The sequence below is a fragment of the Macaca fascicularis genome, chromosome 16 (assembly GCF_037993035.2).
Source record: "Macaca fascicularis isolate 582-1 chromosome 16, T2T-MFA8v1.1".
Taxonomy (NCBI): domain Eukaryota; kingdom Metazoa; phylum Chordata; class Mammalia; order Primates; family Cercopithecidae; genus Macaca; species Macaca fascicularis.
In genome coordinates, this window is record NC_088390.1 from 65,119,860 (window position 1) to 65,147,573 (window position 27,714).

The window sequence follows — 27,714 nt, forward strand, 5'->3', positions numbered from 1 at the left end:
TCCCAGCTACTGTAGGGCAGAGGCAGGAGAATTGCTTGAATTTGGGAGGCGGAGGTTGCAGTGAGCCGAGATTTTGCCAATGCACTGCAGCCTGGGCAACAAAGTGAGACTCTGTCTCAAAAAAAAAAAAAAACAAAAAAATTAGCCGGGCGTGGTAGCGCGGGCCTGTAATCCAGCATAGAAGACAAGAACGAAGATCCCTCTCAAAAAGAAAAAAAAAAACTTTCCTTTTTTTTGTTTTTTTTTTTTGAGATGGAGTCTCGCCCTGTCCCTGTCGCCCAGGCTAGAGTGCAGTGGTGCCATCTTGGCTCACCGAAACCGCCGCCTCCCGGGTTCAAGCGATTCTCCTGCTTCAGCCTCCCTAGTAGCTAGGACTACAGGTGCATGCCACCACGCCCAGATAATTTTTGTATTTTTAGTAGAGATGGGGTTTCACTATGTTGGCCAGGCTGGTCTGGAACTCCTGACCTCGTGATCTGACCGCCTCGGCTTCCCAAAGTGCTGGGATTACAGTTGTGAGCCACCGCGCCTGGCAAAAAAAAAAAAACAAAACCAAAAAAAAAAACTTTTCAAGAACAAAGTTGATCGAGGTAGGAAGAAACTAAGGAGACACTGTTCAACAGTCTTCTAGGCAGGACCTCGCCTAGAGTAGCTGAGATTTCTATTTTCTATGTGTGTTCTTCCAGATGACTGTTTCAAACTCTGTCGCGGGTGTGTGCCAATCCTCTTCCCATACCAACACTGTTACTATCTCTTGGTTTCATCTGCCTAAGCAGGGTTTTGGATGGCAGGAAGATGGGGGTGGGGGAAGCAAGGGAAGAACTGGGAGGAAGTGTGACTTTGCACTATATGTGAGAATTCGCCTTTTTAGGGAAGACCCCTCAAAATCAAGAGACTTATCTGTCAGCCTCCAAATTAATAGCGGGCGATTTAGAAAGGAAGAGTCTTGAGGTAGGCGACTATGGGGTGAACTGATTAGGTGTGTATCCAAATTTAGGATCCCGCTTCAGCTCCCAGGAGGAGGGACTGTCTGCAGCCTTTTCTCCAGAGGATCTCAGATTTTTTTTTTTTTTTTTGGCTTTTTTTTTTTTTTTGGTGGGTATTGGTACTGGAGAAGAGGGGTCCGGTCGGGAAAGAATCCTGGCCCTGGAGATTACATATCTGCCTTCGCATCAGCAGAGCATGGACGCTGGGAGCGCGGGCAGCCCGCCGGCTAGTCCGTCCCCTGACCCGGAACCGCACCGGTGCCGCCGCTAGCCGGCTGCCCACGTGCCGGCAACAGCGGCCACGTGGGGCCCTGAGGAAACGCCTTTATAAAGGTTTGTCCCCTACGCTGCCCAGTAGGAAGGAAAACTGGAGGAGAGCGCAGGAGGAAACAGTACCGGCTGGAGGCCGGTCTTGCAGGAGCCGGGGACTGCCGGGGGCGGGTCCGGGGGCGGGGCTTGGTGATGACCGCTGGCGGGGCGGGGCCTCGGACTCAGAGGGGTGGGCTTTAGAGAGCCGCGGGCCGACGCTGCTTCGGTGTCTGGACATTTTGGCTTCCGTCCTGGAGCAAGCCCTGGCCTCGTCGGTAGCTGGGCCGCCATGGAGTCCACGCTGGGCGCGGGCATCGTGATAGCCGAGGCGCTACAGAACCAGCTAGCCTGGCTGGAGAACGTGTGGCTCTGGGTCACCTTTCTGGGCGATCCCAAGATCCTCTTTCTGTTCTACTTCCCCGCGGCCTACTACGCGTCCCGCCGTGTGGGCATCGCGGTGCTCTGGATCAGCCTCATCACCGAGTGGCTCAACCTCATCTTCAAGTGGTGAGACAGAGAAGCCCTCCGGCATCCTGGTCCCCACCCCTGAGGGCCCTGAGTCATGTGTAAGCCCTGGTCTCTCTCAGCAACTGTCTCAAGGGCCTTCCCACCCCCTACTCTGTAGTCTCTGATTTTTTTTCCCTTTGAGCATCTTTGTGCCGCTTGGACTCAAACCTCAGAGTCTACCCATCCTTCTCATTAGACCAGTGTTCTTCAAACTGGTCTGATCAAAAAATCACCTAAGAGGCGTGCCTAAAATGTAAATATCCCGTCCTCATCTCACACTTTCTGATTTAGAAACTCCAAGGGTTGGGAATTTATTTTTGTTTGTTTGTTTTTTGGGAATTCATATTTTAACAGATATCTATGGTGATTTAAGTAGTGGAGAGCCCTACCTCTCAACTCACTTTTTCATTCATCTATTCACTCATTTGCTATAATTTTTAAGAAGCATGCTTTGTGCTGGGCATCACAGTAGCTGCTACGGACAGACAGCTTGCAGGTTAAGGTGTGGTCCCTGGACCATGCCCAACGGCACAGGCAGCACCTGAAAACTGACTAGAAATGCAGACTCTCAGTCCCAGGGCCAGAATGACAGAATCAAAATCTGCATTTTAACAAGGTTCCCAGGTGATTCCCTGTGCGTGTGCAGTAAAGTCTGGGCTAAAGCACTGCTTTCCAGGGAACACTTTCCCTTCCTTCTCTTTCATTCACTAGTAGACTCTTCACACTGAGACTTAGAAGCCAGGGATCCCAGGAACGTGGGTGGAGGCCCTGTGACCCTTGGGGCTGGGCATGCAGCCACACCTCCCTTCACCTCAACCTCTGTTGCCAGATCCTCAGCCTGGGGGAAGAAAGGGAGGCTCATAGGAGGTATTTCAATGGGCTCGAATGACTTGCTGAAAAACAACATAGAGTTCCCCTCCCTTCCACTCTTTTCCACAAGAGCCTCATCCTTATGTAAAGGGAACCACAGTGGTCTATTCACTTCTTTCTTGCCTAATTGCCCTTTGCTTTGTGCTCTCTCCTCCCTCAAAGTCTGTATAAGCCTCCCCCTCTAGTTCTTGTCCCCCAAAGATCACAATCTCCCTCAGACACTATTAATGTCCCCCAAGTGGCAAAGTCCCTATTCATTTTCTTTTTCTTTTTTTTTTTTGAGACGGAGTCCCGCTCTGTTGCCCAGGCTGGAGTGCAGTGGCCGGATCTCAGCTCACTGCAAGCTCCGCCTCCCGGGTTTACACCATTCTCCTGCCTCAGCCTCCTGAGTAGCTGGGACTACAGGCGCCTGCCACCTCGCCCGGCTAGTTTTTTGTAATTTTTAGTAGAGATGGGGTTTCACCATGTTAGCCAGGATGGTCTCGATCTCCTGACCTCGTGATCCGCCTGTCTCGGCCTCCCAAAGTGCTGGGATTACAGGCTTGAGCCACTGCACCCGGCCTCTTTTTCTTTTTTTCAAGACAGAGTTTCGCTCTTGTCACCCAGGTTGGAGTGCAATGGCGTGATCTTGTCTTACTGCAACCTCCACCTCCTGGGTTCAAGCCATTTTCCTACCTCAGCCTCCCAAGTAGCTGGGATTACAGGTGTGTGCCACCACACTCAGCTAATTTTTGTATTTTTAGTAGAGAAGGGGTTTCGCCTTGTTGGCGAGGCTGGTCTCAAACTCCTGACCTCTGGTGATCCACCCGCTTCAGCCTCCCAAAGTGCTGAGATTATAGGTGTGAGCAACCCAGCATTCTTTTTTTTTTTTTTTTTTTCTTTTTGAGATGGAGGCTTGCTCTGTTGCCCAGGCTGGAGTGCGATGGCACCATCTTGGCTCACTGCAACCTCTGTCTCCCAGGTTCAAGAGATTCTTCTGCCTCAGTCTCCCATGTAGCTGGGATTATAGGCGCCCACCACCACACCCAGCTAATATTTGTATTTTTAGTAGAGAAAGGGTTTCGCCATGTTGGCCAGGCTGGTCTCGAACTCCTGGCCCCAAGTGATCCGCCCTCCTCTGCCTCCCAAAGTGCTGGGATTACAGGCATGAACCACCGCGCCTGGCACCCCCATTCATTTTCTGTGTGAGCACTTGATGTATACTAGGCTCAGTTTTCAGAGGGGAGAGGCAAGTGCCTTCTGTGTTTGCCTCCCCAGCACGTGGTTTCCTGCCAGCATCTCTTTTGCTATCCCATCTTTTGTCTTTCTGGCCACAGCAGCCTCTTCATTGTGTGGTTCCCAGGGCCCAGCCAAGCACTTACTAGACCAGGGGATTTTGACATATTTTTGTCCTCCTTATTCTTTCTCAGCCTTCTCTGTCCATTTCCCACTCCCATTTTCAGACCTGAGAGGCTCACCTAAATAATTTAGGTGTGGATAATTCAGGCTGTAACTGGGGACATGGAGGCAGGGGTAGCAGGAGGGTTAGTGAGGGCCTGTGGGAGAGAGCTGGGTCCTGGGTTCCCTGTGGATGATAAGAGCTGGCCCTGCAGTGAGAGGGGGTGGAGTGGGACAACTGAGTATCCCAGAGCACATACACATGCTTACCACAATCTCTTGCCTCTGTATCAGTTTTATTTTTTATTTTATTTATTTTTTCTTTTTTTGAGACAGGATCTCACTCCATCACCAGGCTGGAGTATAATGGCACAATCACAGCTCACTGCAGCCTCAACCTCCTCAGCTCAAGTGATCCTTTCCACTTCAGCCTCTGGAGTAGCAGGGGCTATAGGCGTACCCCAAGATGCCTGGCTAATTTTTGTATTTTTTGTAGAGATGGGGTTTTGTCATGTTGCCCAGGCTGTTCTCGAACTCCTGGGCTCAAGCAATCTGCCCGCCCAGCCTCCCAAGTAGCTGGGACTATAGGTGTGCACCACCACTTCCAGCTAATTTTTTGTTTTTGTTGAATCTGGGTCTTGCTATGTTGCCCAGGCTGGTCATGAACTCCTGGCTTCAAGTGATCCTCCAGCTAAGGCCTCCCAAAGTACTGGGATTACAGTCATGAGCCACTGCACCTGACCCCAGGCTAGTTTTTAAAAATAGTGTTTCCACAGGCTCTGAGGGTTAGGAAAAAAAAGAAATAGTGTGCTTTCTTTCTCCCGTTCTAAGGCAGAAAACCACGGCAAGGTATCCATGGATACCTTAAGAGCAATGGACAGAATCGTAGTCCCTTTTTGACTTCACCCCTCAGGCCCTCCAGAGTACTCTGTGTCCTGCCCACCTTGTACCCCCCTGGCTGTGTGTGCATGTGGAAAGTCATCTTGCATCTGTTCTCTTCCAGGTTTCTTTTTGGAGACAGGCCCTTTTGGTGGGTCCATGAGTCTGGGTACTACAGCCAGGCTCCAGCCCAGGTTCACCAGTTCCCCTCTTCTTGTGAGACTGGTCCAGGTGGGAAGCCTCAAACATTCTCCCTTTCCCAATGTGGTTAGGGTTCAGGTGAACATTTCAGGGTACTTTTCAGCCTGGGTGGCCCAACCAAAGGTCCAGCCTCTCAATTACTGGCCCAGAGAACAAAGGAACCCCAGGGAGACCAAGCTGAGTTATGGGAGGAGGGCACCCATGCTATGTACCAGCTGCCCACTTTGTGTAGAGTACAGCCAAGAGACGCATACCAGGACAGAAACCTGAGTGCAGTGACCTCAGGTGGCAGTAAAAAGGCCTCAGAACAGAGCCAGTTATGGATCAGTGCTGGGGAAAAGCTCTCTTCTCAGCCAGGAGAGACAGCTGTATTATTGAGGCATCACCAGAGGCCCCTGGGTCCTGCCTCCATCTTCTCACCACAAGCTTCTGGATTCACTGGCAGGCAGCCCTTCTGGACACTGCATGATCACAGGAGCAGCCCTCTGGCCCATAATGACGGCCCTGTCTTCGCAGGTGGCCACTCGGGCCCGCAGGTATGCCCTTGGCATTGCCCACCATTGGGAGCAGGGGTGATGGCACCCTGTACCTAAAAGACCCAGCAGCATGCAGTCTGGGAGCTGGAGTTTTGGGGACCCTAGGTTGTGTGGTTCAACCATGGGGTACCTGGGTGCTGCAGGCTAAGCTGTGTATGGACACGCTCTGAGCTCCTTGCCTCTCTTCTTTCTAGCCGCTGGGTAAGGGTGATGCCTAGCCTAGCTTATTGCACCTTCCTTTTGGCGGTTGGCTTGTCGCGAATCTTCATCTTAGCACATTTCCCTCACCAGGTGCTGGCTGGCCTAATAACTGGTGAGCAACTGGGGCAATGGGGTGGACTGAGAGGATGCCTTTGGCAGTGGGAGGTTCAGTCTAGGATCTTCCCATCGCTCCCAGCTTCTGTAGAGCCAAGAGGCCCCCCGTTATATCTCAGTTTGTTCCCTTGCCAAGCTGCACTGCAGCTGGGGGTGGGTGTGGGGAGGGTCATATCCCCAAACTCCCTGAAGCTGCCGTCACTCCACTCTCCTAGGCGCTGTCCTGGGCTGGCTGATGACTCCCCAGGTGCCTGTGGAGCGGGAGCTAAGCTTCTATGGGTTGACCGCACTGGCCCTCATGCTAGGCACCAGCCTCATCTATTGGACCCTCTTTACGCTGGGCCTGGATCTTTCTTGGTAAGTCTCGCTTTGAAGCCTGGGCAGGCTGGGCCCTGTCCTATCTTGCCTGCACCTAGCCTGGTGTGTCTCTGGTTCATTATAGCTAAAAAAGGACACATTACCTATTCCCATAGACCCTCACAAGCACAAAGCAGAACATGGGAGTGGGCCCCAAGGGCAGATGGCGAAGAGCCAGTGGCCTTCTACGTTCCAGCCTCTCCTGGCAAGGACTCTTCTTCCCCACAGGTCCATCAGCCTAGCCTTCAAGTGGTGTGAGCGGCCTGAGTGGATACACATGGATAGCCGGCCCTTTGCCTCCCTGAGCCGTGACTCAGGAGCTGCCCTGGGCCTGGGCATTGCCTTGCACTCTCCCTGCTATGCCCAGGTGCGTCGGGCACAGCTGGGAAATGGCCAGAAGATAGCCTGCCTTGTGCTGGCCATGGGGCTGCTGGGCCCCCTTGACTGGCTGGGCCACCCCCCTCAGATCAGCCTCTTCTACATCTTCAATTTCCTCAAGTATACCCTCTGGCCATGCCTAGTCCTGGCCCTCGTGCCCTGGGCAGTGCACATGTTCAGTGCCCAGGAAGCACCGCCCATCCACTCTTCCTGACTTCTTGTGTGCCTCCTTTCCTTTCCCTCCCACAAAGCCAATGCTCTGTGACCACCACACTCCAGGAGGCAGCCCCATCACCTTCCAGCCCCTAAGTAGGTCCTCCCCTCCCTAAATCTGCTTCCCCACCACCTGGTCTTAGTCCCAAAGATGGGCCTTCTCTCTCCCAGAGAAGCTGGTCCTCCCTCTGCCTTTCCTCTCAAGCCCCCAAAGAGCAAAGGCAACAGCAAGACCAGCGGGTTCCTGCAACACTGTGAGGGGCAGCCAGGGCGGCCCCAATAAAGCCCTTGAATACTTTGAGATTCCTTTCTTGCCTATGCGCACATCTCCACGGGCCTTGCCTGTGTGTGCACAAGCGGAACCCTTGCCAGGCTGCTCCAGTGGTCTCTGTGCCACCTCCAGCCCTGTTTCCAGGGGCAGACAGGCAGGAAAGGAGAGGGCTGTAAACTCGGGTGAGACCTCTCAGCCCTAGGTCCATCCCCTGCCTCATCACTGGCTAGGCCACATGAGAGGTCCCATGAGATGCTGTGACTATATTCAGTGTAACCCTGTCTTTCACCTACAGGTCAGATCTTGCGCCCCAACCTCCAGTTTCCTAAATTGGCTTCTAGTCCAGGGACTGGAGAAAATAGTGTTTTTGGCTAGGAAGGAGGATGAGAACCTCTATTCCATTTGGGAGCCCAGAGAATAGACACACTGGCCCCAGAAGGCACTGCCAGAAACAAGTTTATTTACACAAGGACACACAGTGTAACGGGTTACAAAAAACTGAAATCCATATCCAGGGAGACAAAGCAAGGAGTGGGTTTACATGAGAACCAGACCAGCCACAGGGAGAGTGTGTGTAAGGGGCTGGGAGCCTGGGGCTCAGCACAGAGAGGCCTAGTACACTGGACCTAGCCCCATCCCCATCCCCCGGGAGGATCTAAAACACACAAGCACACAATGAACTGATGGTGCTGGGGCTCCTGCCCCTCCCCTGGCTCCCTCAATCCTGCTTAGGCCCCCAATAGGATAATAAATATGTAAACAGATTGGTGGGGCCCTGGGGATAGAAGGAGAGAAAGTATATGTGGTACTGGGGAGAAGGAAGGAAGGAAGAGTCAGCCCCCTAGGAGCCACTTCCCATCTTTGGTTTCCTACAGGCTGGATGGCATTCCCTGGAAGCCTTATAGGCCCACAGCTGCTGGCAGGGCTCCTGGGAAAGAGAAGGGACAGCACCCAGCCCCCTCCTGGTCTTAGCTCCCTTGGGCTGGTGGTCAGCAAAGGGAGCCCAGGAGGTATGGAAGCTCCAGCTGAGAGCTGACTCCTGGATCCCTGGGTTCTGGCCTTACGCCTTCTAGAACCTCCATTCTCACCATCCCCAGGCTCCAAAGCAAAAAGGCCCCAGGAGGGAGGTGAGCCCCTGCCCCTTCTCCCCGCAGCATGCTGGATGGCTGGGGAAATCTGGTCCTGACAGCAGAGGGGCTCTCACCAGCCTGGAGCCCCCCTGCAGGGACCACCTTCTCCCCCTGCCCAGGCTGTGCCAGCAGAGGGGCAGGGAGGCCATCCGAGTAAGGTGGAGAGCAGACCTGGTTCTGCGGCTCCTCCTGGCCTCTGAGAACCCAGGAAACCAGTCCTCTCCTTCCCCACACACTTTCACCCTCTCAGCCCCGGGGAGGGGGAAGCAGGCTGTGAGGAGTGTGAGGCAAGACAGCCCTCCTCACAGACCGCAGGCCACGGCTTGGGCACCAGCCTCCCATCAGTGCTGAGACCAAGAGGAAGGAGGGAGAGAGGGGTCTGTGCAGAGATGGTGAGGACGAAAGGGGAAAGGGTGGAGAATCACAGGGTGGGTGCCCACCTCCCCTCCACTCTGCATCTTAGACAGCAGTGGATCCTCCAGATCCTCCCCTGAGGCTGGAGAAGGGAGGAGGGTGAAATTAAGGCATTTCCCCCCAAGTCAGATGAAACCAAGGCACCGACTTCCTATTCCCTCCTCACTCAGGGGGGCCCCAGAACTGGAGAGTACTGTCTGGGCCCCCGTGCCCAGCTTGAGCTGACCGAGGCTCCAAGGGGGAAAAGGACAGAATGCAGGAAAATGGGTGGAGGGACACGTGAGACAGGGCTGGGAAGACGCCCCCACCCCCTGCAGAGGGCGCAGGCTTCTAGAGCTGAGGTGGAGGCCACAGGGCTGGGGGCCTGAGGCAGCGTAGAGGAGCAGGAGGGGCAAGGCTGAGAGACCCACACGGCACACCTTGTTGAATGTGTGACTTTTTGTTTTTAATAGAAAAAATAAACAAAATCACAATGGTGAAGCCCAGAGGGATGGGGGCCGGGGTGTCACAGGGCAGGCTCCTGCTCCATGGGCTCCTCTGCCGGCCTGTGGGGCAAGCACAGGGGAGGATATTGAGTGGGGCGCACCAGCAGGGGCAAGGACAGAGAGGTGGTAGGGGTTGCTGCTTACCTGGGGCTGTGCTCCTGGGCTGCTGCAGCCTGGGCCTGCTCAGCCCCCACCGACAGCAAGGCCATGGCGCTCACAGTCTCGGCCTCCTCGGTCTCACCTGCCTGGGCCTCCCGCAGGGAACGGCCCAGACCAGCGGCAAACTTCTGCACACAGCTCCAGTGTTTGCCTGTGGACGAGAGACAGGCAAGGGGTCAGGGAGGGCAGAGGACACCCACATGAACAGCCCCAGTCCTGGTGCTCCCACAAGCTCCGTGCCCCCTTGGCAGCCTGAGCCCCTCTACGTGTCCCCACGCACTCTGGATCTCGATGACTTTCTCTAGCGTGGCCACTGCGTTGATGTTGGGCTTTTGCTGCAAGACTGCCTCGTCCAAGGGCTGCAGCTGGCAGGTGAAAGAAGAGAAGGTTTAGGGTGGGGAGTAGGGTTGCCATGCATACCCCTCTAACTGCCCCACTTAGCCCCAGATATCCCTCACGACAGGGGCAAACATGGCCTTTTTGGACAAACCCATACTCAGAAAGCCTTCCCTGGCCATTAGCTATTCCTTAGGACCAAGGAAAAGCTTCCTAAGGGGCTACCAGTGCTGGCTGACCCCTTGCTGGCCCCTCAGCCCTCTGGCCTGCCACCTCCCAGCTCCTTCCCACCCCTTACCTCTACACTGAGCAGAGCCGAAACACAAGCCTCAGAGGCATCACAGATGGCGGTCAAGTCATGGCCTCCCTCCAGGGCCAGCACCACCCGGCCCCCTGCCAGGGTCATCAGCTGCCTGGTCAAGTGGCCAAAACCTTTGGGGATGGGTGAAGGGAGGAAGAAGAAATGGCGAAAGGTAATCAATTCAAGAGCCAGTAAGAGAAAGAGACAAAAAAGGCCGGGCGCGGTGGCTCACGCCTGTAATCCTAGCACTTTGGGAGGCCAAGGCGGGCAGATCACAAGGTCAGGAGTTCGAGACCAGCCTGACCAACATGGTGAAACCCCGTTCTCTACTAAAAATACAATAATTAGCCAGGCATGGTGGCACGTGCCTGTAATCCCAGCTACTCAAGAGGCTGAGGCTGTGAACCCGGGAGGCAAAGGTTGCGGTGAGCTGAGATTATGCCATTGCACTCCAGCCTGGGCGACAGAGTGAGACTCCGCCTCAAAAAAAAAAAAAAAAAAAAGAGAGAGAGAGAAAAAGAAACACAAGAGGTGGGACAAATAACACAAAATATGATGGGAGATATAAACTCAAATATATCTATAATAAAATACAGCGTCAATGGACTAAATGCCCTATCACAGTCAAAACATTAACAGATTGGCTAAAAACTCCAATGACAAGGAGCATCACTGAAACACCAGGGACCAACAAGCCCATCTCTACAGCTCCAGCAGGATACATCCTCTATCCTCTGCTACCCCACCTCCACCTCCTGTCCCCTTAAGGCCAGGGTTGGCAGAAGACAAGTTGGGGGAGTTACCAAGATGATTCCAAGTCTAGGCTCTGCCCCCTGCTTTCCCCGTCCCCTGCAATATCAGTCTGTTTCCTGCCCCATGCCCCACTGGACTCCATATCCTCACTGTTTCACTTCCTCCCTCAATCCCCCAGCAGGCTTACATCTGGCGGTGACAGAGTAGCCACCCAGAGGAGACAGATGTCCTTCAACAGCATCAAACCCAGCAGAGACTAGGACCACGTCAGGTGAGAACTCGTGGGCAATGGGCATCACCACTGTCCTGCAAAGGGATGGCCCAAGCTGAGCCCAGCAGATGGCCAGGCCAGGCCTCGCCCCACTGTTGTCCTCCCAGAGACAACCCCCTCCAACCACACTAAACTGAGTGCCTTCTGCCCCTCTCACTGCAGGGCCCAGAGGGGCTCCCCTTGACTCCTATGGCCCTTTTCAGTCCCTACCTGAAGGCTGTAAGGTACTCCACGTCTCCAATGGGGGGGTCCACGCCTCCTGTCCATGCCACGTTCACATTGTACCCCACACCTGGCCCTCCACCAACCTGGAACCAGAGTCGGGGAGACGGCTATTCTCACTGCCTGGGGATAACAAACATTGCCCCTGCCCTCACCCCTGCCTCCAGGTCTCACTCCACTGACCTCTGTTCTGCCTGGAGGGGCAGTCAGATCAGTGTGGTCCTCCCACTAGGAGCCCAGACTCCCCAGGTACCAACACCACCATGGGCCTCCGTGGCTCCCCGCCAGGTCCCATTGTGCCACCTCCCAGAGGGGCCAGGAGGGTCTGCATTTACGCCCAGGAGCTGTACCTCTTCAGGAGCCCCAGAGCCTGGAAAGAAGTTCCCGTTGTCATAGCGATGCAGTGAGATGTACAGCACAGAGGGGTCATTGTAGAACGCCTGCTGGGTGCCATTGCCATGGTGAATGTCCTATGAGGGGAGGTAGAAGCATCAGGAAAATGGCCCACGCTCTGACCCAACGATCAAATTCCACATGTCAGCTGGGCGCTGTAGCTCATGCCTGTAATCCTAGCATTTTGGGAGGCTGAGGGCTGGGAGAATCGCTTGAGCCCAGGAGTCCACCCTTGGCCACAGGCCATCCATATTCTGTTCACAATGGTATTGCCCACCCCACACTTCTCTAACTAGGTCTGAGCCTCTGTGGTGTGGCACTGTGTAGGTGATATTCAAAGCTATGGGATAAATGTGGCATATCTCCCTACAGAACCCATTCCACTTCAGTTTGTGGGAAAACATTAAGGCTAGTAGGGAATTTAAAACAAGCAGATAAGATTCTTTTTTTTTTTTTGAGACCGAGTTTCGCTTTTGTTGCCCAGGCTGGAGTACAGTGGCACGATCTTGGCTCACTGCAACCTCTGCCTCCCAGGTTCAAGCGATTCTCCTGCCTCAGCCTCCCAAGTAGCTGGGATTACAGGCACCCACCACCATGCTCGGCTAATTTTTTTTGTATTTTTAGTAGAGATGGGGTTCACCATGTTGGCCAGGCTGGTCTCAAACTCCTGACTTCAGATGATCCACCCACCATGGCCTCCCAAAATGCTGAGATTACAGGTGTGAGCCACTGTATCCGGCCTTTTTCTTTCTTTTTTTTTTTTTTTTTTGAGACAGTCTCACTCTGTCATCGAGGCTGGAGTGCAGTGACATGATCTTGGCTCATTCCAACCTCCACCTCCCGGGTTCAAGCAGTTCTCCTGCCTCAGCCTCCCCAGTAGCTGGGATTACAGGCTCCCGCCACCACACCTGGCTAATTTTTTTGTATTTTCAGTGGAGATAGGGTTTCACCATGTTGGCCAGGTTGGTCTCAAACTGCTGACTTCAAGTGATTCACCCACCTTGGCCTCCCAAAGTGCTGGGATTACAGCCACTGTGCACCACCACAAGCACAGAAGATTCTGAAGGAGGATCCAACATTTACATGAATTTTTAAGCCAGAATTGGGCTTCCAAGAGATTTTGTCCTTCCTGAGGCTTGCTCCTGGCTACTTCCCCAGCTTACAGAGAGTGGCGTGTGCCTCTGCCTCCACCATTAGGAACAAGGTTTGATAAGCACTCATGGTAGCAAGAGCAGAGTGCTGGGAACAAGAGGCCTGGTCTGAAACCCAGTGCCGACATCCCCAGCTGAGTGGCCTTGGGTAAGTCATGCAACAACACCTTCATTCACAGAAATGGACAACCTCGTTCTTACTACTCGAGGTGGCCATAAAGTACTCATTGGGTTCCTGGTATATAGTCTGCTCCCAATTGTAGGGGGTGGGAGGAAATATCGGCTACTAGCACTGGCAGCGGCGTCACTACTGTTCAAGGTAGGAAATCCCCTTCGTTGTTTGAAGCTGCAACGTGAGGGCCAAGATGGAACAGGAGCTAAATGTCTTTCATAGTTGAGGAGAGCGCCCTGTTGGAATGTGACATTAGTCATCCAGCAGGAGCCCCAGCGCCCTTCCTTCCGCACCCGCACCGGGCACCCGGACGAGGATGACTGGGCTGCTTGGAGGTGGGGCTGGGGGAGGGGACTTCCTGAAGGCTGACCCTGGTCCCAGCTCTACCCGCCCCTGCCCAGCCCCACCAGCTCACTGCCTACCCAGTCCACGATGAGGACCTTGCCCACGTTCAGCTTCTGCTGTAGGAGTTTTGCAGTGATGGCTACAGAGTTGAAGAAGCAGAATCCCCTGAGGAGGGGAGAGAAGGGCGGGAGGTTAGCCTCAGCATGACGTTTGCAAGAGACAGGAAGGGGCGAGGGCAGAGAATCTAGGGCACTCACATGGCTGTGGATTCCTCGGCATGGTGTCCTGGCGGCCGGATGATGGCAAATCCATTCTGAAGAGGTGCAGGCCAGGCAGAAGTGAGGGACAAGATCCAGGCAGGAAGGCCGTGGAGGGGGTGGCACAGGACAGAAGCACAAGCCAGGCAAGGAAGTGAACACAAACCAGAAAAGCAGATCTATATGTTCAACGCACAGTTTTGTTGGGGTTTGTTTGTTTGTTTGTTTATGGTTTTTTTTGGAGACAGGGTCTTGCTTTGTCACCCAGGCTGGAGTGCAGTGGTACGATTACGGCTCACTACAACCTTGGCCTCCCAGGCTCAGAAAATCCTTCCACCTCAGTCTCCCAAGTAGCTAGGACTGCAAGCACATGCCACCACTCCTGGTTAATTTTTTGTAGAGACAGCATTTCACTATGTTGCCCAGGCTGGTCTAGAACTCCTGGGCTTGAGCTATCTGCCCACCTCGGCCTCCCAAAGTGTTGAGATTATAGGCATGAGCCACTGTGCCCAGCCTCAATGGACCATTCTTAATGCCAACCATGAGGCTTGAGCAGGCAGACAGTATTTCTGCCTCGAGACACCCATGAAAGCAACTGGGCATTAGTGTCTTTTTGTTGGTCCTTCATAAACCTGAATCCCCAGCTGATAACTCCTTCCTACCCTGGTGCCTGAGAGTTGAGCTTGCAAAGGACAGTGCCTCACTGAAAGGATCTCAAGGCTGCCCCTGTCCTCTGCCTCTGAGGAGCAGGACCATGCCAAGGGGCACCGAAGTCACAAGCACACGCTCACCTTGAGCTCTCCTGCAGCCACCTTGAAGGCCAGCTCCAGCAGGCAGCCCACCGCCATGCGCACAGCACTGGAGGAATGCATCTCATTCCAGACGGTGTCACTGTCCACCTGCAGGGCAGGAGAGCAGGTTTCAGCGTGCCCCCTGTAGGGGGAGGGCAAGAACAGGGAGGGCACCTGGACAGTGGGCCAGTGACTGTGGCAGTCAGGGAAGAGACAGAGCTATGAGAGCCACCCACCCACCCCCACTGCTGCAAGCCCTACTCACCCCGATTCCCCCACAAGGCAGCACAGCATACATCTTCTGGCTGATGGGGCCTGCAGGGAAGAGGGATAGAGCTACTCTAGAAGTGGCCTCGGGCAGATCACCTGAGGTCAGGAGTTCGAGACCAGCCTGGACAACATGGTGAAACCCCATCTCTACTAAAAATACAAAACTTAGCTGGGCGTGGTGGCACACACCTGTAAACCCAGCTACTCGGGAGGCTGAGGTAAGAGAGTCGCTTGAGCCTGGGAGACGGAGGTCACAGTGAGCCGAGATCGCACCACTGCACTCCAGCCTGGCCAACACAGCAAGACTGTCTCAAAAAAAATAAAAATAAAAATAAAAAACGAAGTGGCCTCAACTGCCCCGGCTACAGGCTTAGCCACCAAAAATGAGGGCTCAGACCCGAGTACAAGACAGGCCTCTGCAGCCCACACCAGTTGGGAGCTGTCAATCCCCTGTCCTTGAGAACACCCTACTTCTGGGGGCAGATGGCAGGGAGAGAGGAGCATGATAGGCCGGGGGATGGGGAGGAGCAAAGCAGTCCCCCCAACCGAGCACTTTCATCCTCCTGCACCGTGCCCCACAGCATGCCCTAAGTTAGTGGCGCCCTCTGGAGGTGTGTGACGTGGTAATCGTGCCACCTCTGCAGCACTAATGCCTGCCTGTGCCCATGGGGACAACCCTCCTAACCTGGCCAGGCGGTCCTCCTGAGAGCCCCCATCCCACCCTGACATTGGACATGCCCGCCCATGTGCCAGCTCACCAAGCAACTTCTTGTTGTCCAGCTTCTGCCGGTTGAGGGGGCTGGTCCCATACAGCAGGGTGTGGTATTCAGAGTGCACTGTCTGGATCTCATCTAGCGTGGCTTTGCGACCCCGGATTCGCTGCCAGGAGGATCAGTAAGAGGGGTCACACAAAGGCGCAGCTCTCTCAGACTCTTTTTTTTTTTTTTTTTTTTGAGACGGAGTCTCACTCTGTCGCCCAGGCTGGAGTGCAGTGGCACGATCTCGGCTCACTGCAACTTCCACCTCCTTGGTTCAAGCGATTCTCCTGTCTCAGCCTACTGAGTAGCTAGGACTACAGGCGCATGTCACCACGCCCGGCTAAGTTTTGTATTTTTAGTAGAGATGGGGTTTCTTTTTTTTTTTTTTTTTTTTGAGACGGAGTCTCGCTCTGTCCCCGGGCTGGAGTGCAGTGGCTGGATCTCAGCTCACTGCAAGCTCCGCCTCCTGGGTTTACGCCATTCTCCTGCCTCAGCCTCCCGAGTAGCTGGGACTACAGGCGTCCGGCTAGCTTTTTGTATTTTTTAGTAGAGACGGGGTTTCACCCTGTTAGCCAGGATGGTCTCGATCTCCTGACCTCGTGATCCGCCCGTCTCGGCCTCCCAAAGTGCTGGGATTACAGGCTTGAGCCACCGCGCCCGGCCGAGACGGGGTTTCATCATGTTGGTCAGGCTGATCTCGAACCCCTGACCTCGTGATATGCCCGCCTTGGCCTCCCAAAATGCTGGGATTACAGGCGTGAGCCACCGCGCCTGGCTCTCAGACCCTTTCTGCCCCATAGCCAGGGGTACACAGAGTCACTTCCTGGCCTTAGGAGATCCAAATATTTTTCAGAAAGTAGATCCTGGCTCTGTCATGACCTTACTCCCAGATCCTCCCTGACTCAGCTGGGGACCATGGGGGAAAACAGGCTGCAAAGGATGGAACAGGGGGTGGTGGGAGAACTGGCCCCGAAGTCTGGGGCTGAAGAGAGGATGAGGAAGAAGCATGAAGAGAGGCTTCTCTAATGGGGAAACAAAGGCTGAATTTAAGTTGAGGGCCAGAGGAAGGAGGGGCTCCCTTACCTCGCACTTGCTAAGCAGGCCTGTCTCCTGCAGCCGGGACCAGATGCTCTGGATCCGGCCAGCATGCTCAGGGTGCACGTGTGTGTTCCCGCACATGCACTGGTGCTTCAGCATGAACGTGTCGTAGACCACACCTGCGCCACAGACCTATGTGTCAGCCAGCACTGCTCTGGGCCCCGGGTCCCAGTGTGGCTACCATGATCCTCAGCAGGGCTCATGGAGCTCTCTCCAACCCCCAGGTCCAAACACCTCCCCGTGGCCACTGCAGCCACCCTCCCACACACCTGCACCCTCTCCTCTCCAGCTTTTTTTTTTTCTTTGAAACAGGGTCTCACTCTGTCACCCAGGCTGGAGTGGAGTGTGCAGTGGCGCTATCATGGCTCACTGCAGCCTCAACCACTGCCCCCACCACCCTGGGCTCAAGCGATCCTCCCACCTCAGCATTCTGAGTAGCTGGGACTATAGGCGCTACCACATCTAGCGTTTTTTTGGTTTTGGTTTTTTTTTTTTTTTTGAGACAGAGTCTTGCTCTGTCGCCCAGGCTAGGGTACAATGGCACGATCTTGGCTCACTGCAACCTCTGCCTCCTGGGCTCAAGCAATTCTCCTGCCTCAGCCTCCCAAGTAGCTAGGATTACAGACATGTGCCACCACGCCCGGCTAACTTTTGTATTTTCAGTAGAGATGGGGTTTCACCATGTTGGCCAGGCTGGTCTTGAACTCCTGACCTCAGGTAATCTGCCCGCCTCAGCCTCCCAAAGTGCTGGGATTACAGGCGTGAGCCACCGCATCCAGCCTATTTTTTTTTTTTTAAATAGACGGGGTCTCACTATATTGCTCACGTTGGTCTCAAACTCCTGGGCTCAAGTGATCCTCCCACTTTGGCTTCCCAAAATGCTGGGATTACAGGTGTGAGTCACTGCACCTGGCTTTTCCTCTCCAGCCTTTGCCCCCTCTCGACGACTCCTGAAATTCCTTTGCTCCATTACTGCCTGTCAGAAGCTTCCCTGCTACACAAGCCCCAGTAAGGCTGCCCTGGACACCCGCATGGGTCTGATCTCTGCCAGCTGTGCCTCCTTGGCTGCACCCTTCTCATAGCACCTCCTGCTTTCCCCCTCCTGCCAAACCCCTATGTCTTACTCCCCACTGGTTATACAGGCCCACCCTCAGGCACATCTGTGTCCCTGCAGAGCCCAGCCTGTGGCAGCTTCATGGGGAAGAGGACTCTGGTCTCATCCCAGACCTCACAGGGAGAAGGAAGGGAAGGTGGAAGGTCAGGGCCCAATAGAGACAGCAGGCTCTCTCTACCCAGCACTTCAGGCTGTGGGGCAGTCCTTCCCTCAGCGGGGTGAGAAAGATGCTACCCACTCTCCCAGCTGAGGCAGAAGGCCCTGCCACTACCACGAACAGCTCTGGGGAACTGGGAGAGAACAAAAGCCTGTGTCCCCTCCTTTCAGGGTGCCTAAGGGGCCCCAGCAGCCTCTTCCCCCTGCCCATGGGGCAGACACCACGCACAGGCCCTCTGGTGCCTGGTAGAAGGACATAACAAGTGGTGGGGGCTCACCTGTGGTGAAGAGGTGCTTGACGGGCTGGTCTGGGGGGCTCTTCATGCCCCCAGGGGCAGCAGGGGAGGACTGGGTGCGGCCCAGGGCCTGGTGGGGCACAGTGGCCAGGCTGAGGGGCGCCTGGTACACCTGCAGCGGCTGCAGCGGCTGGGCATCTGAGAACAGCTGCAGGGGAGGAGAGTGGGAGGGGGCCTGGGTCAGACTCAGCCAGGACAGGGGTGAGGGCAGGCCCTGTCAGGGCCTCCAGAGGGGCCCCAATCCAGACCTTTTCTTCCAAGTCTCCTCCTTCCCCCACCTCCTCCCACTTGCTCCCTCTAGGGACAGGAGACACATCTCCTGAGACAGGGAGGGATGGGGGAGATGTGATGAGTCACATCAAAGAGTAGCATTGAGGTAAGAGGCTGGGAGGGGCGGGGGCGGGGTGGGGGCGGGATGAGTCAGGCCTGGAGGGCTCGGCTGTGTCCGCAATGAATGGAGTGCCAGCTAGGCGTGAGGCAGACAGTAGTAACAGCGGGGGCGTGTGTGTACACACACGCACAGGCACGCACAGGGACCGACGCACAGCCGGCCCTACGCAGGCAGAAACGCAGATACACACAGGCCACGTGTGCACACGTGCACACCCGCACATGCACACACACACAGACACACATGCAGAGAGGCAGGCCAGTATCACAGAGACAGGGAGGGAACTGGCAGCCCAGGAGACACAGCTCTGAGATCAACACAAACAGCTCCCCCTTCTCCCCACTGGCCTCCTTCCCACTCCCCTTTTGCTCTCTACAGAAAGCTGCTCCTGCACAGCCTGGAAACTGCAGATGGGGGAGAGGGAAAGACAAGGGCAAAGGCACGGGTGGGGAAGGACAGAGGGGTGGTGACTAAGGGCTGGGACCAGAGACGGGGCTCACTTTTTTGTAACCAGCACCAGGCTCCTCCGAGTCGGGCCCCTCCTCAGCACCACTCTCGCCCTCCTCGTCCTTGACCTGGATGCAATCCTCCTCCTCCTCCCCATCCTCTTCCTCCTCCTCCTCCTCCAGGTCTTCCTGTGTGCTCTCACTCTCTGTGGAGCCCTCCCGGGGCATGGTCAGGGCTCCCTCCCCCAGCAAGGCCTCCTGCTGCTCTGTCAGCTCCTCTTCTGTCTCCTCAGGGTGGGTGGTGGGCTGCCTGGGCAGCTCCCCTGTCTTGGTGAGGATCTGGTAACAGAATATGGGGGCACATAAGCTGGGAGTTGGGGAGCAGCTGTGCAGCCTGTAACCCAGAACAGTCTATCCTTCCCTCCCTCCCTTCTTCCAGGCAGAGCTTCTATGTGAGTTAGAAAAAGGCAAGGTGGCTCCTCTGAGAGGAGGACTTTTTTCTTTTTTCTTTTTGAGAAAGAGTCTCCCTCTGTCGCCCAGCCTGGCATGCAGTGGCGCAATCTCGGCTCACTTTAACCTCCGCCTTCCCGATTCAAGAGATGCTCCTGCCTCAGCCTCCCCAGTGACTGGGATTACAGGCGCATGCCACCACGCCCAGCTAATTTTTGTTTTTTTTTTGAGAGGGTCTCGCTCTTGTCACCCAGGCTGGAGTGTAACAGTGTGATCTGGGCTCAGTGTAACCTCCATCTCCCAGGTTCAAGCGATTCTCCTGCCTCAGCCTCCTGAGAAACTGGGATTATAGGTGTCTGCCACCACGCCTGGCTAATTTTTGTATTTTTAGTAAAGACAGGGTTTCACCATGTTGGCCAGGCTGGTCTCGAACTCCTGACCTGAGGCGATCTGCCTGCCTCAGCCTCCCAATCAAGCGCGAGCAACCGTGTCTGGCCTGAAAGGACACGTGCCAGCCTGGTGCTCTCCTGTGTCTTGCCCCCACCACAGCCCCAGGCCATTCGCCTTTCCAGGCTCACCTTGCCCAGCTGTAGCTGCTGCTGCTTCTGCTTCTCCAGGAACTGCTGGTGCTGTTGTTGCATGACCAGCTGCTGCAGGGCCTGGGGACTCTGCGGCAGCGGTGAGGACTGAGTGCGGCTCAGGGGCCGATGCCGCGGGAGCTTGCCCACCGTCCGCATGCTGGTGGCCACACGTTCACCCGTCACTAGTGGGGACTGCCCGTGGAGTGGCACTATGGAGTTAGGGGTGATGACTAAGCATCATTGTCAGGGCACCTGACTGCGCCCCCCCCGACCCTGCATCTTCCCCCCATAACCCCCTCTGGAACATCACCACCTACATACTCAGGAAAAAACCTGGGGGACCTGGAGCACCCTCCACCCAAACCTGAGCTCCGTTCTCCCTCTTCCCCATGAATGAAGAGTTTCACAGCTCTAAGATACCGCCTCCAGCAAGTCTTCCTGGATTCACCATCTTTTCCCTTCAATTTGCTTAACTGAATAAACTGAGCACACAGTAGTCTTGAGCCCTCTGAGTGAACAATGAATGACTTGTTCTCCCTAAGTGCAACAAGGCCTCGCTGATCATGGACCCCGTGGATCCCGCCAGGCTAGGAAGCCCTGGGGCCAGGATCATGTATCTTTCAAGCAGAACCTCTTCTGGTGCCAACAGGTACTTAAGGGCTGTCTAAAGCTGTGCTGTCCAATCCCATAGCTACTATTACATGTGACTACTGAGCCCTTGAACACAGCCTATCTAAATTGAAATGTGATACAAATGTGAAGTATACACTAGATTTCAAAGGCTTAGTATGAAACAAAAAGCAAAGTATCTCATTGGTAACTGCATATTGGCCAGGCACAGTGGCTCACACCTGTAATTTCAGCACTTTGAGAGGCCAAGGCGGGAGGATGGCTTGAGCCCAGGAGTTCAAGACCAACCCGGGCAGCTGAGTGCAGTGGCTCACACCTGTAATCCCAGCACTTTGGGAGGCTGAGGCAGGTGGATCACTTGAGGTCAGGAGTTCATGACCAAGTTGGCCAACATGGTGAAACCCCGTCTCTACTAAAAATACAAAAATTAGGCCAGGCGCAGTGGCTCACGCCTGTAATTCCAACACTTTGGGAGGCCAAGGCGGGTAGACCACCTGAGGTCAGGAGTTTGAGACCAACCTGGCCAACATGGTGAAACCTCGTCTCTAATAAAAATACAAAAAATTAGCCAGGCGTGGGGGCACACACCTGTAATCCCAGCTACTTGGGAGGCTGAGGCAGGAGAATCGCTTGAACTTGAGAGGCAGAGATTGCAGTGAGCCAAGATCTTGTCACTGAACTCCAGCCTGGGCAATAAGAGTGAAACTTTGTCTCAAAAAAAAAAAAAAAATTAGCTGGGTGTGGTGGCACACGCCTGTAGTCCCAGCTACTCAGGAGGCTGAAGCAAAAGAACCGCTTGAACCCAGGAGGTGGACGTTGCAGTGAGCAGAGATCCCGCCACTGCACTCTAGCCTGGGCGACACAGTGAGACTCTGTCTCAAAAAAAAAAAAAAAGGGTGCAGTGGCTCACGCCTGTAATCCCAGAACTTTGGGAGGCTGAGGCAGGCAGATCGCCTGAGGTCAGGAGTTCGAGACCAGCCTGGCCAAGATGGTGAAACCCCAGGTCTACTAAAAATACAAAAATTAGCCAGGTACGGTGGCAGGCGCCTAAAATCCCAGCTACTTAGGAGGCTGAGGCAGGAGAATTGCTTGAACCTGGGAGGTGGAGGTTGCAGTGAGCCAAGATCGTACCACTGCACTCTAGCCTGGGCGACAGAGCAAGACTGTCTCAAAAAAAAGAAAAAAGACCAGCCTGGGCAACACAGCAAGATCCTGTCTCTACAAAACTTTAAAAATAGGAAGAATAACTGCACGTGTATTACAGAAATTATAATATTCTGGATATACTGAGTTAAATATATGTGGTGAAATTAATTCCACTTGCTTTTTTTTTTCTTTTTTTGAGACGGAGTCTCACTCTGTTGCCCAGGCTCGAGAGCAATGGTGCAATCTCGGCTCACTGCAACCTCTACCTCCTGGGTTCAGCGATTCTCCTGCCTCCAGCGATTCTCCTGCCTCAGCCTCCTGAGTAGCTGGGATTACAGATGCCCACCACCATGCCCAGCTAATTTTTGTATTTTTAGTAGAGACGGGATTTCACCATGTTGGCCAGGTTGGTCTCAAGCTCCTGACCTCAAGCGATCCGCCTGCCTTGGTCTCCAAAGTGCTGGGCTCACAGGCATGAACCACTATGTATGGCTCTACTTGCTTCTTTTTACATTTTTTAATGTGGATGCTAGAAATTATGTACGTAGATTGTGTTGTTTCTACTGAACAGCACTGCTCTGGGATGTGAACTCCAAGATGGCAGCAGATTTTGTCAAGAACAGTGCCCGGCATCCTGTAGGTATCCCATGTTTCCAGAATGTGGAAGAAATCACCGATGCTGTTGATTCTGCTAAAGGGAACTGTGACAGGGCTGGAGAGTATCCCTGACTGTTGGTCCTGAGCCCCCTCCCTTGCACAGCTGCCTGTCCACTCACCAGCAATGAGGGTGCTCTGCTGCCGGGCCTGCTCCAGCAACAGCACATGCTGCAGCAGGGAGGCATGCCCGTGGGGGCTCCCGTCGCCCTCCAGTGCCACGCCCAGCAGGCAGCCAGGGATAGAGGATGTGCTCATGAACTTGCCCGTCAGCGTGCCACCCTGCCGCAGGGACTGGAGGGCCTGCCTCTCGGCCTCCTGCTGTGTCGACAGCTTCGGGGAGGCCTGGGGGGTGAAGGGAGGGGCTTATACAGCCTCAGTCCTGCCAACTTTGGACCAGCATCCCCATCTACCCACTATCTACCCCCCAGCTCTGGGTAGGGCCAACCGATCTCCCTTAGGGCCTTGGAAGGGGAAAACCCCAGCTGGGGGCATGCAGGACCTGTGACCTCAACACTAGAGGAAAGATGGGGTATGTGCCCTGTACTTACAGTGAGGTGTGAGTTGGTGACAGTGACCGTGGCCTGCAGCCCTAAGGAGATGTTGGGCAGAGAAGGAGACGTGTAGAGGCTGAACTGGTTGGGGGAGCTGTCCAGAGGGAGGGCTCGGTGCTGGGGGAGCATCTGGGGAGCAGTGAGAAGAGACAGGAATGAGAGTGCGCAAAGGGAGGCAACAAGGGAGGGCAACCTGGGGCCAAGACCAAGTTCTCTGAATGGTGCCCAGTTCCCTCTACCCTGAGCTCCCACTGAGGGAGCCTGAGCCATCAGGGCTCTTCATAGTCCTGTGGGACAAATTCCCCTTTGATGCAACTAAGTCCAAGCAAGGACCCTCCAGCCTATTCATGTGGGCAGAGAGGTCTCTGCTGGGCACTCAGGCAGACAGACTGGAAGGAGCTGCACTCTTTCTTCCATGGGAAGGAGCAGCTCTGTCCCCGCCCCACCAGCCCTCAGCCAGGCCTGTACCTCGGTGGGGATGTTGGGGACTGAGCCAGTAAAGCCATTCTCAGCGATGGTGCTGTGGGAGCTGTTGGGAGAGCTGGGGCCGGAGCCGGGTGCGCTGTTACACACGGACGACGCTATAGGAGAAGTGGCTGTCACCTGGGCCTGCTCTGAACTATCCCCCACCCCCGATTCCCAGACCCTCAGAACCAGTACATGAGAGCAGCCCTTACCCCCAGGCCCGGCACCTGTGATCTCAACAGCTCTTTTCTTAAAGGTGCTAATAACAGTCCCATCCTTGCGACGCAGGAGGGGACTGCTTCTCCGCTCGGCCACCTTCTGTTTTAGCCTTGAACGCACTTTCAAGTTGGGTTCAGAGGCTGGAGAGAAGGTAACCGAGGTTCAGATACACGCACAGCAGCACACATCTGCAGTCGAGCCCACTGTGGTCAGGGCTGACACTGCCACAAGCCCACCTCTGCCTCCCGGGAGCCATATTCTGGGAGGCCAGGTGGGGGACTCACTTACCTGTTTTGCGGAGGGGGAAGTCATCTCGACTGTCGTAGGGCCCAGGCAAAGGCAGTTTGTAGGAGGGAGGCGTCCCAGGGGGGCCGCTCTGGGGAGGGGAACTCTGGTCCAAAGAAGCATGGTGGGCTCCCCTGGGGGTGGGGGTGGGGATGGAAGCAGATCTAAGTTATCGCCCAGCCTGCTGTGCCACCTGGCAATCTACATTTATGAAAAATCGTTTGTATATAGGAAGAGGACATGGATCTCGGGGAAGGAATGAGGAAATAAACCAGGGATGGAGATCCTGTCTCTAAGGAGAGATTGCAGGGCCCATATATGGGCACGGGGCGGAAGCCCCTTGCCATCCTATAGCCAGGCAGCCCCTGAGCAGCTCACCTATGCCCACCCGTGCCTGCCCAGGGCCATTACCAGCATTTGGGGTGCTGTGGGAGGGAATGGTTGAGGCCGCCTGGTGTGGGCTCCTTTGACTTCGACAAGAGGAATTCCTGGAGCCTCAGCTTTACCTCGGTGCTGGCAATGGCACCTGCAGGACAGGGCACAACTGACCTGGCTGCTTAGGGCCAGACCCCACCATGGCAGGGGCAGGCGTCATGGGTGGGGCCCTAGGAGGTCCCAGGACTCCCTGCCTTACTCTCTTTGCTCTTCTCCTTGTTCCGCAGGATGAGCAGCTGCTGCTCCAGCCGCTGCTTCTCCAGCTCTTCCTGCCGCTGCTGCTCCCGCTGCCGCTGCTGCTCCAGCTCCTGCTGCCGCTTGGCTGCCAGCATCTCCTGCTGCTGCTTGGCTGCCAGCATCTCCTGCTGCTGCTGCAGGGGCACGGGGAGGGAGGCAGGAGTGAGCCAGGCCCGGGCGGGGGGCGGGGGGCGGAGGCCTGGGAGGCCCCCCGCACCCCTCTCGCTCACCTTGAGGTGCTTCTGTAGCTGGACCTCATGCTGCCTTGTCAGGTGGTCATGCTGTTTCTGGAACTCAGCGAACAGGAGCTGCTTCTGCAGCTGCTGCTGCTGCTTGAGCGCCAGGAGCTCCTGCTGCAGTTGCTGCTCCCGCAGTGTGGGATCCACAGAGCCCACCAGAGCACCCCGTAGCTCCACAGGGCTGGGGCTGCCTCCACCCCCACCCCCCATGGAACTGGGCATGGCTCTTGGCAGCACCGGCTTCACCTCCACTGTGGGCAGAAGAGACAGGAAGGAGTTAGTGGGCCCAGCCCCAGACTCCAGTTGTGCCTGAGGCCCAAACGCTACCAGGCAGGATTCTAGGAGACCCAAAGAGATCAGAGACAGAGGGGAAATCAAATCCCTCTGCTCCATGGATGCAACATTTTACCTTAATTAAATGAGGCTGAAGCCATGAACTTCAATAGGAAAATATAGGCCAAGCACGGTGGCTCACATCTAGAATCTCAGGTTACCTTGGGAGGCTGAGGCAGGCAGATCACCCGAGGCAAGGAGTTCAAGACCAGCCTGGCCAACGTGACGAAACCCCCTCTCTACTAAAAATACAAAAATTAGCTGGGCATGATGGTGTACACCTGTAATCCCAGCTACTCAGGTGGCTGAGGCATGGGAATCTCTTGAACCCCGGGAGGCGGAGGTTGCAGTGAGCCAAGATCATGCAACTGTACTCTAGCCTGGGTGACAGAGCAAGACTGTCTCCAGGGAAAAGAGGAAAAAAAAAAAAAGAAAGGGCTGGGCACGGTGGCTCATACCTGTAATCCCAGAACTTTGGGAGGCTGAGGCGGGCAGATCACGAGGTCAGGAGATCAAGACCACCCTGGCTAACACAGTGAAACCCTGTATCTACTAAAAACAAAAAAAATTAGCTGGGCGTGGTAGCACATGCCTATAGTCCCAGCTACTCAGGAGACTGAGGCAGGAGAATCGCTTTAACCCTGGAGGCGGAGGTTGCAGTGAGCCAAGATTGCACCACTGCACTCCAGCCTAGGTGACAGAGCGAGGCTCCGTCTCAAGAAAAAAGAAAATATGCATAAGCATGAAGCTGTACCTGACAGATTGTGAGTACTCAACACATTTTTTATGTGTGTGTGTGTATATATACATATGTATGTGTATCTCTCTACCTATATATATATATATATCAGAGACAAGGTCTTGCTCTGTCGCCCAGGCTGGAATGCAATGGCATGATCATGGCTCATAATAGCCTCGACCTCAAGCAACTCTCCCACCTCAGCTTCCCGAGTAGCTGGGACTACAGGAGCATGCCAATGCACCAGGCTAATTTTTAAATCTTTAGTAGAGACAGGGTCTCACTATGTTGCCCCGGCTGGCCTTAAACTCCTAGGCTCAAGCGATCCTCCCACCTCAGCCTCCCAAAGTGCTGGGATTATAGGCGTGAGCCACTGCCCAGCCTTCAACACATAATATTGTCATTGATAGTCAACATCTCTGGGCATTTTACAAGAATGACTCATTTAAATGTCATGGTTACCTGTGACTTAGATGCTATTATTACCCCATTTTACTGATGAGGAAACTGAGATTTACAGAAGTTTAAGTAGCAACCAGACACAGCTAGGTGATCAAAGAACCAGAATATGAGTCCAAATCCTAAGCTTTTAACCACTGTGTCCACTCCTATTTCTCAACACCGTGCCCCGTGCAAAGCCTCATACTAGAAGAGAAACTCAGGCACAGAGGTTGGTTCTAGGACTGACAGTGCCCTTGGTAACCCCAGGAGAGGCTGGTGGAGACCTTCTGGATATCTCTACCCTCTGTCCCCTTCTGGGGCTTCATCCCTATCTGGGGCACACTGGGCAGGAGAGAGAGAGGCTGTGGGAATGGGAGTGGGGTGGGAACAGGAGGCCTTGGTGAAAGCGGGTGCAGGGCTGCACCAAGCCAGGGACAGGAGGGGGCTGGGAGTCAGACTCGCTTCCTTTGCTGGATTATCTCCTTTCAACAGTTTTATTGTAATTACCCTGAAAATGCCGCTATATATAGAGTGAGCCAAACAGCAGCTGTGCCTGGGGGGAGGGGGAATGAGAGGATGGGCGGGCAGGCAGCAGGGAGGAGGTGGGAGGAGGAGACAGGAAAGGAAAGGGAATCAGACAGGAAGAAGGGTAACGGCAGGGGGAGGGCGGGAGCTTCGGCAGATCTCTCAGAACTCTGGTCCTAGGGAGAACTGGCTGGGGAGAGGAAGGCTGCTGGCGAGGGGAAGGCAGTGGAGGACCTGCTGGGTTCCAAGACCTTGGGTCCAGGCCCCACATGAACACTGGGCCGAGCGGCTTGAGGTCCCAATGGGCTTATGGGAAGGCTAGGTCTCCACTTCTTTGTCCCTACACACTGCATGTCACTCTCCACCACTGCCCTGTGGTTGCCAGGACAACTGGGCAAACACCACACCAGCAGGGAGCCCCAAGCACAGCCCACGCCCCACAAAGCCTCCAGCCAGGAAGGGGAAGGCAGGATACCACTGCCTGGGAAGGCGGAAGTGAGAGAGGCAGGGCCAACCCATTCCTGTTTCTCTTCTACTTCTTTCTCCAAAGAAAGCCCTCACTCTCCTCGCTACAGCCCAGAGAGGTCACGAGGGGCTGGGAATGCTCCTGTGGCAAAGTGGACCACTCCAGTCCAGGCCTGGGAAGAAAGGACCCCCCAAATCCTTCTGGCTACCAGTATCTCCTGCCCTCATGAGCTGGCCTCTCTCCAGATCACCCCCCAGCATTAAGAGGCGAGAGGGTGGGGGGGAAAGTTTTTTTGTTTTTTAATATTTTGAGACAGAGTTTCGCTCTTGTCACCCAGGCAGGAGTGCAATGGCACGATCTCGGCTCACTGCAACCTCTGTCTCCTGGTTTCAAGCAATTTTCCTGCC

The 27,714-nt window shown here is 54.9% G+C and overlaps 2 protein-coding genes across 54 annotated transcripts in view; one reads left to right on the forward strand and one right to left on the reverse strand.

Annotated features, from left to right (window-relative positions):
- The first annotated feature begins 1,479 nt into the window (after positions 1–1,479).
- G6PC3 (glucose-6-phosphatase catalytic subunit 3) lies at positions 1,480–7,227 on the forward strand. Of its 4 annotated transcripts, none has more exons than XR_012425924.1 (6): positions 1,480–1,802; positions 5,053–5,159; positions 5,575–5,665; positions 5,860–5,978; positions 6,173–6,337; positions 6,566–7,227. XR_012425924.1 is itself a non-coding variant. In XM_045374728.3 (6 exons), exons 3-6 carry the CDS (start codon positions 5,595–5,597, stop codon positions 6,927–6,929), a joined length of 696 nt encoding a protein of 231 aa, XP_045230663.2. In that variant the 5' UTR covers positions 1,480–1,861; positions 5,053–5,159; positions 5,575–5,594; the 3' UTR covers positions 6,930–7,227. The 4 variants fall into 4 exon arrangements, 3 of the variants coding, with proteins under 3 accessions (XP_045230663.2, XP_005584453.2, XP_045230664.1); XM_045374728.3 differs by having other exon boundaries at positions 1,480–1,861; positions 6,196–6,337; XM_005584396.4 differs by having other exon boundaries at positions 6,196–6,337.
- Positions 7,228–9,166: 1,939 nt separating this feature from the next.
- Positions 9,167–27,714, reverse strand: part of HDAC5 (histone deacetylase 5) — a 46,739-nt gene continuing 28,191 nt past the window's right edge. For 25 of the 50 annotated variants that reach the window (XM_045374712.3, XM_045374722.3, XM_045374724.3 and 22 more), the window contains 24 exons: positions 24,795–25,054; positions 24,527–24,698; positions 24,304–24,418; positions 23,896–24,026; positions 23,601–23,747; positions 23,392–23,504; positions 22,921–23,052; positions 22,492–22,714; positions 19,937–20,148; positions 18,963–19,247; positions 18,054–18,219; positions 16,491–16,624; positions 15,408–15,528; positions 14,645–14,694; positions 14,380–14,487; positions 13,589–13,644; positions 13,409–13,496; positions 11,621–11,740; positions 11,259–11,356; positions 10,965–11,083; positions 10,022–10,155; positions 9,668–9,752; positions 9,373–9,538; positions 9,167–9,288 (listed from right to left, as the gene is read on the reverse strand). In XM_045374712.3, coding sequence (XP_045230647.1) covers positions 9,249–9,288; positions 9,373–9,538; positions 9,668–9,752; positions 10,022–10,155; positions 10,965–11,083; positions 11,259–11,356; positions 11,621–11,740; positions 13,409–13,496; positions 13,589–13,644; positions 14,380–14,487; positions 14,645–14,694; positions 15,408–15,528; positions 16,491–16,624; positions 18,054–18,219; positions 18,963–19,247; positions 19,937–20,148; positions 22,492–22,714; positions 22,921–23,052; positions 23,392–23,504; positions 23,601–23,747; positions 23,896–24,026; positions 24,304–24,418; positions 24,527–24,698; positions 24,795–25,054 — 3,275 coding nt within the window. In that variant the 3' untranslated portion in view covers positions 9,167–9,248. Of the gene's footprint in view, positions 9,289–9,372; positions 9,539–9,667; positions 9,753–10,021; positions 10,156–10,964; positions 11,084–11,258; positions 11,357–11,620; positions 11,741–13,408; positions 13,497–13,588; positions 13,645–14,379; positions 14,488–14,644; positions 14,695–15,407; positions 15,529–16,490; positions 16,625–18,053; positions 18,220–18,962; positions 19,248–19,936; positions 20,149–22,491; positions 22,715–22,920; positions 23,053–23,391; positions 23,505–23,600; positions 23,748–23,895; positions 24,027–24,303; positions 24,419–24,526; positions 24,699–24,794; positions 25,055–25,594; positions 25,680–27,714 lie in introns of all 50 variants that reach the window. The other 25 variants (XM_074019788.1, XM_074019804.1, XM_074019806.1 and 22 more) reach the window with 5 other exon arrangements.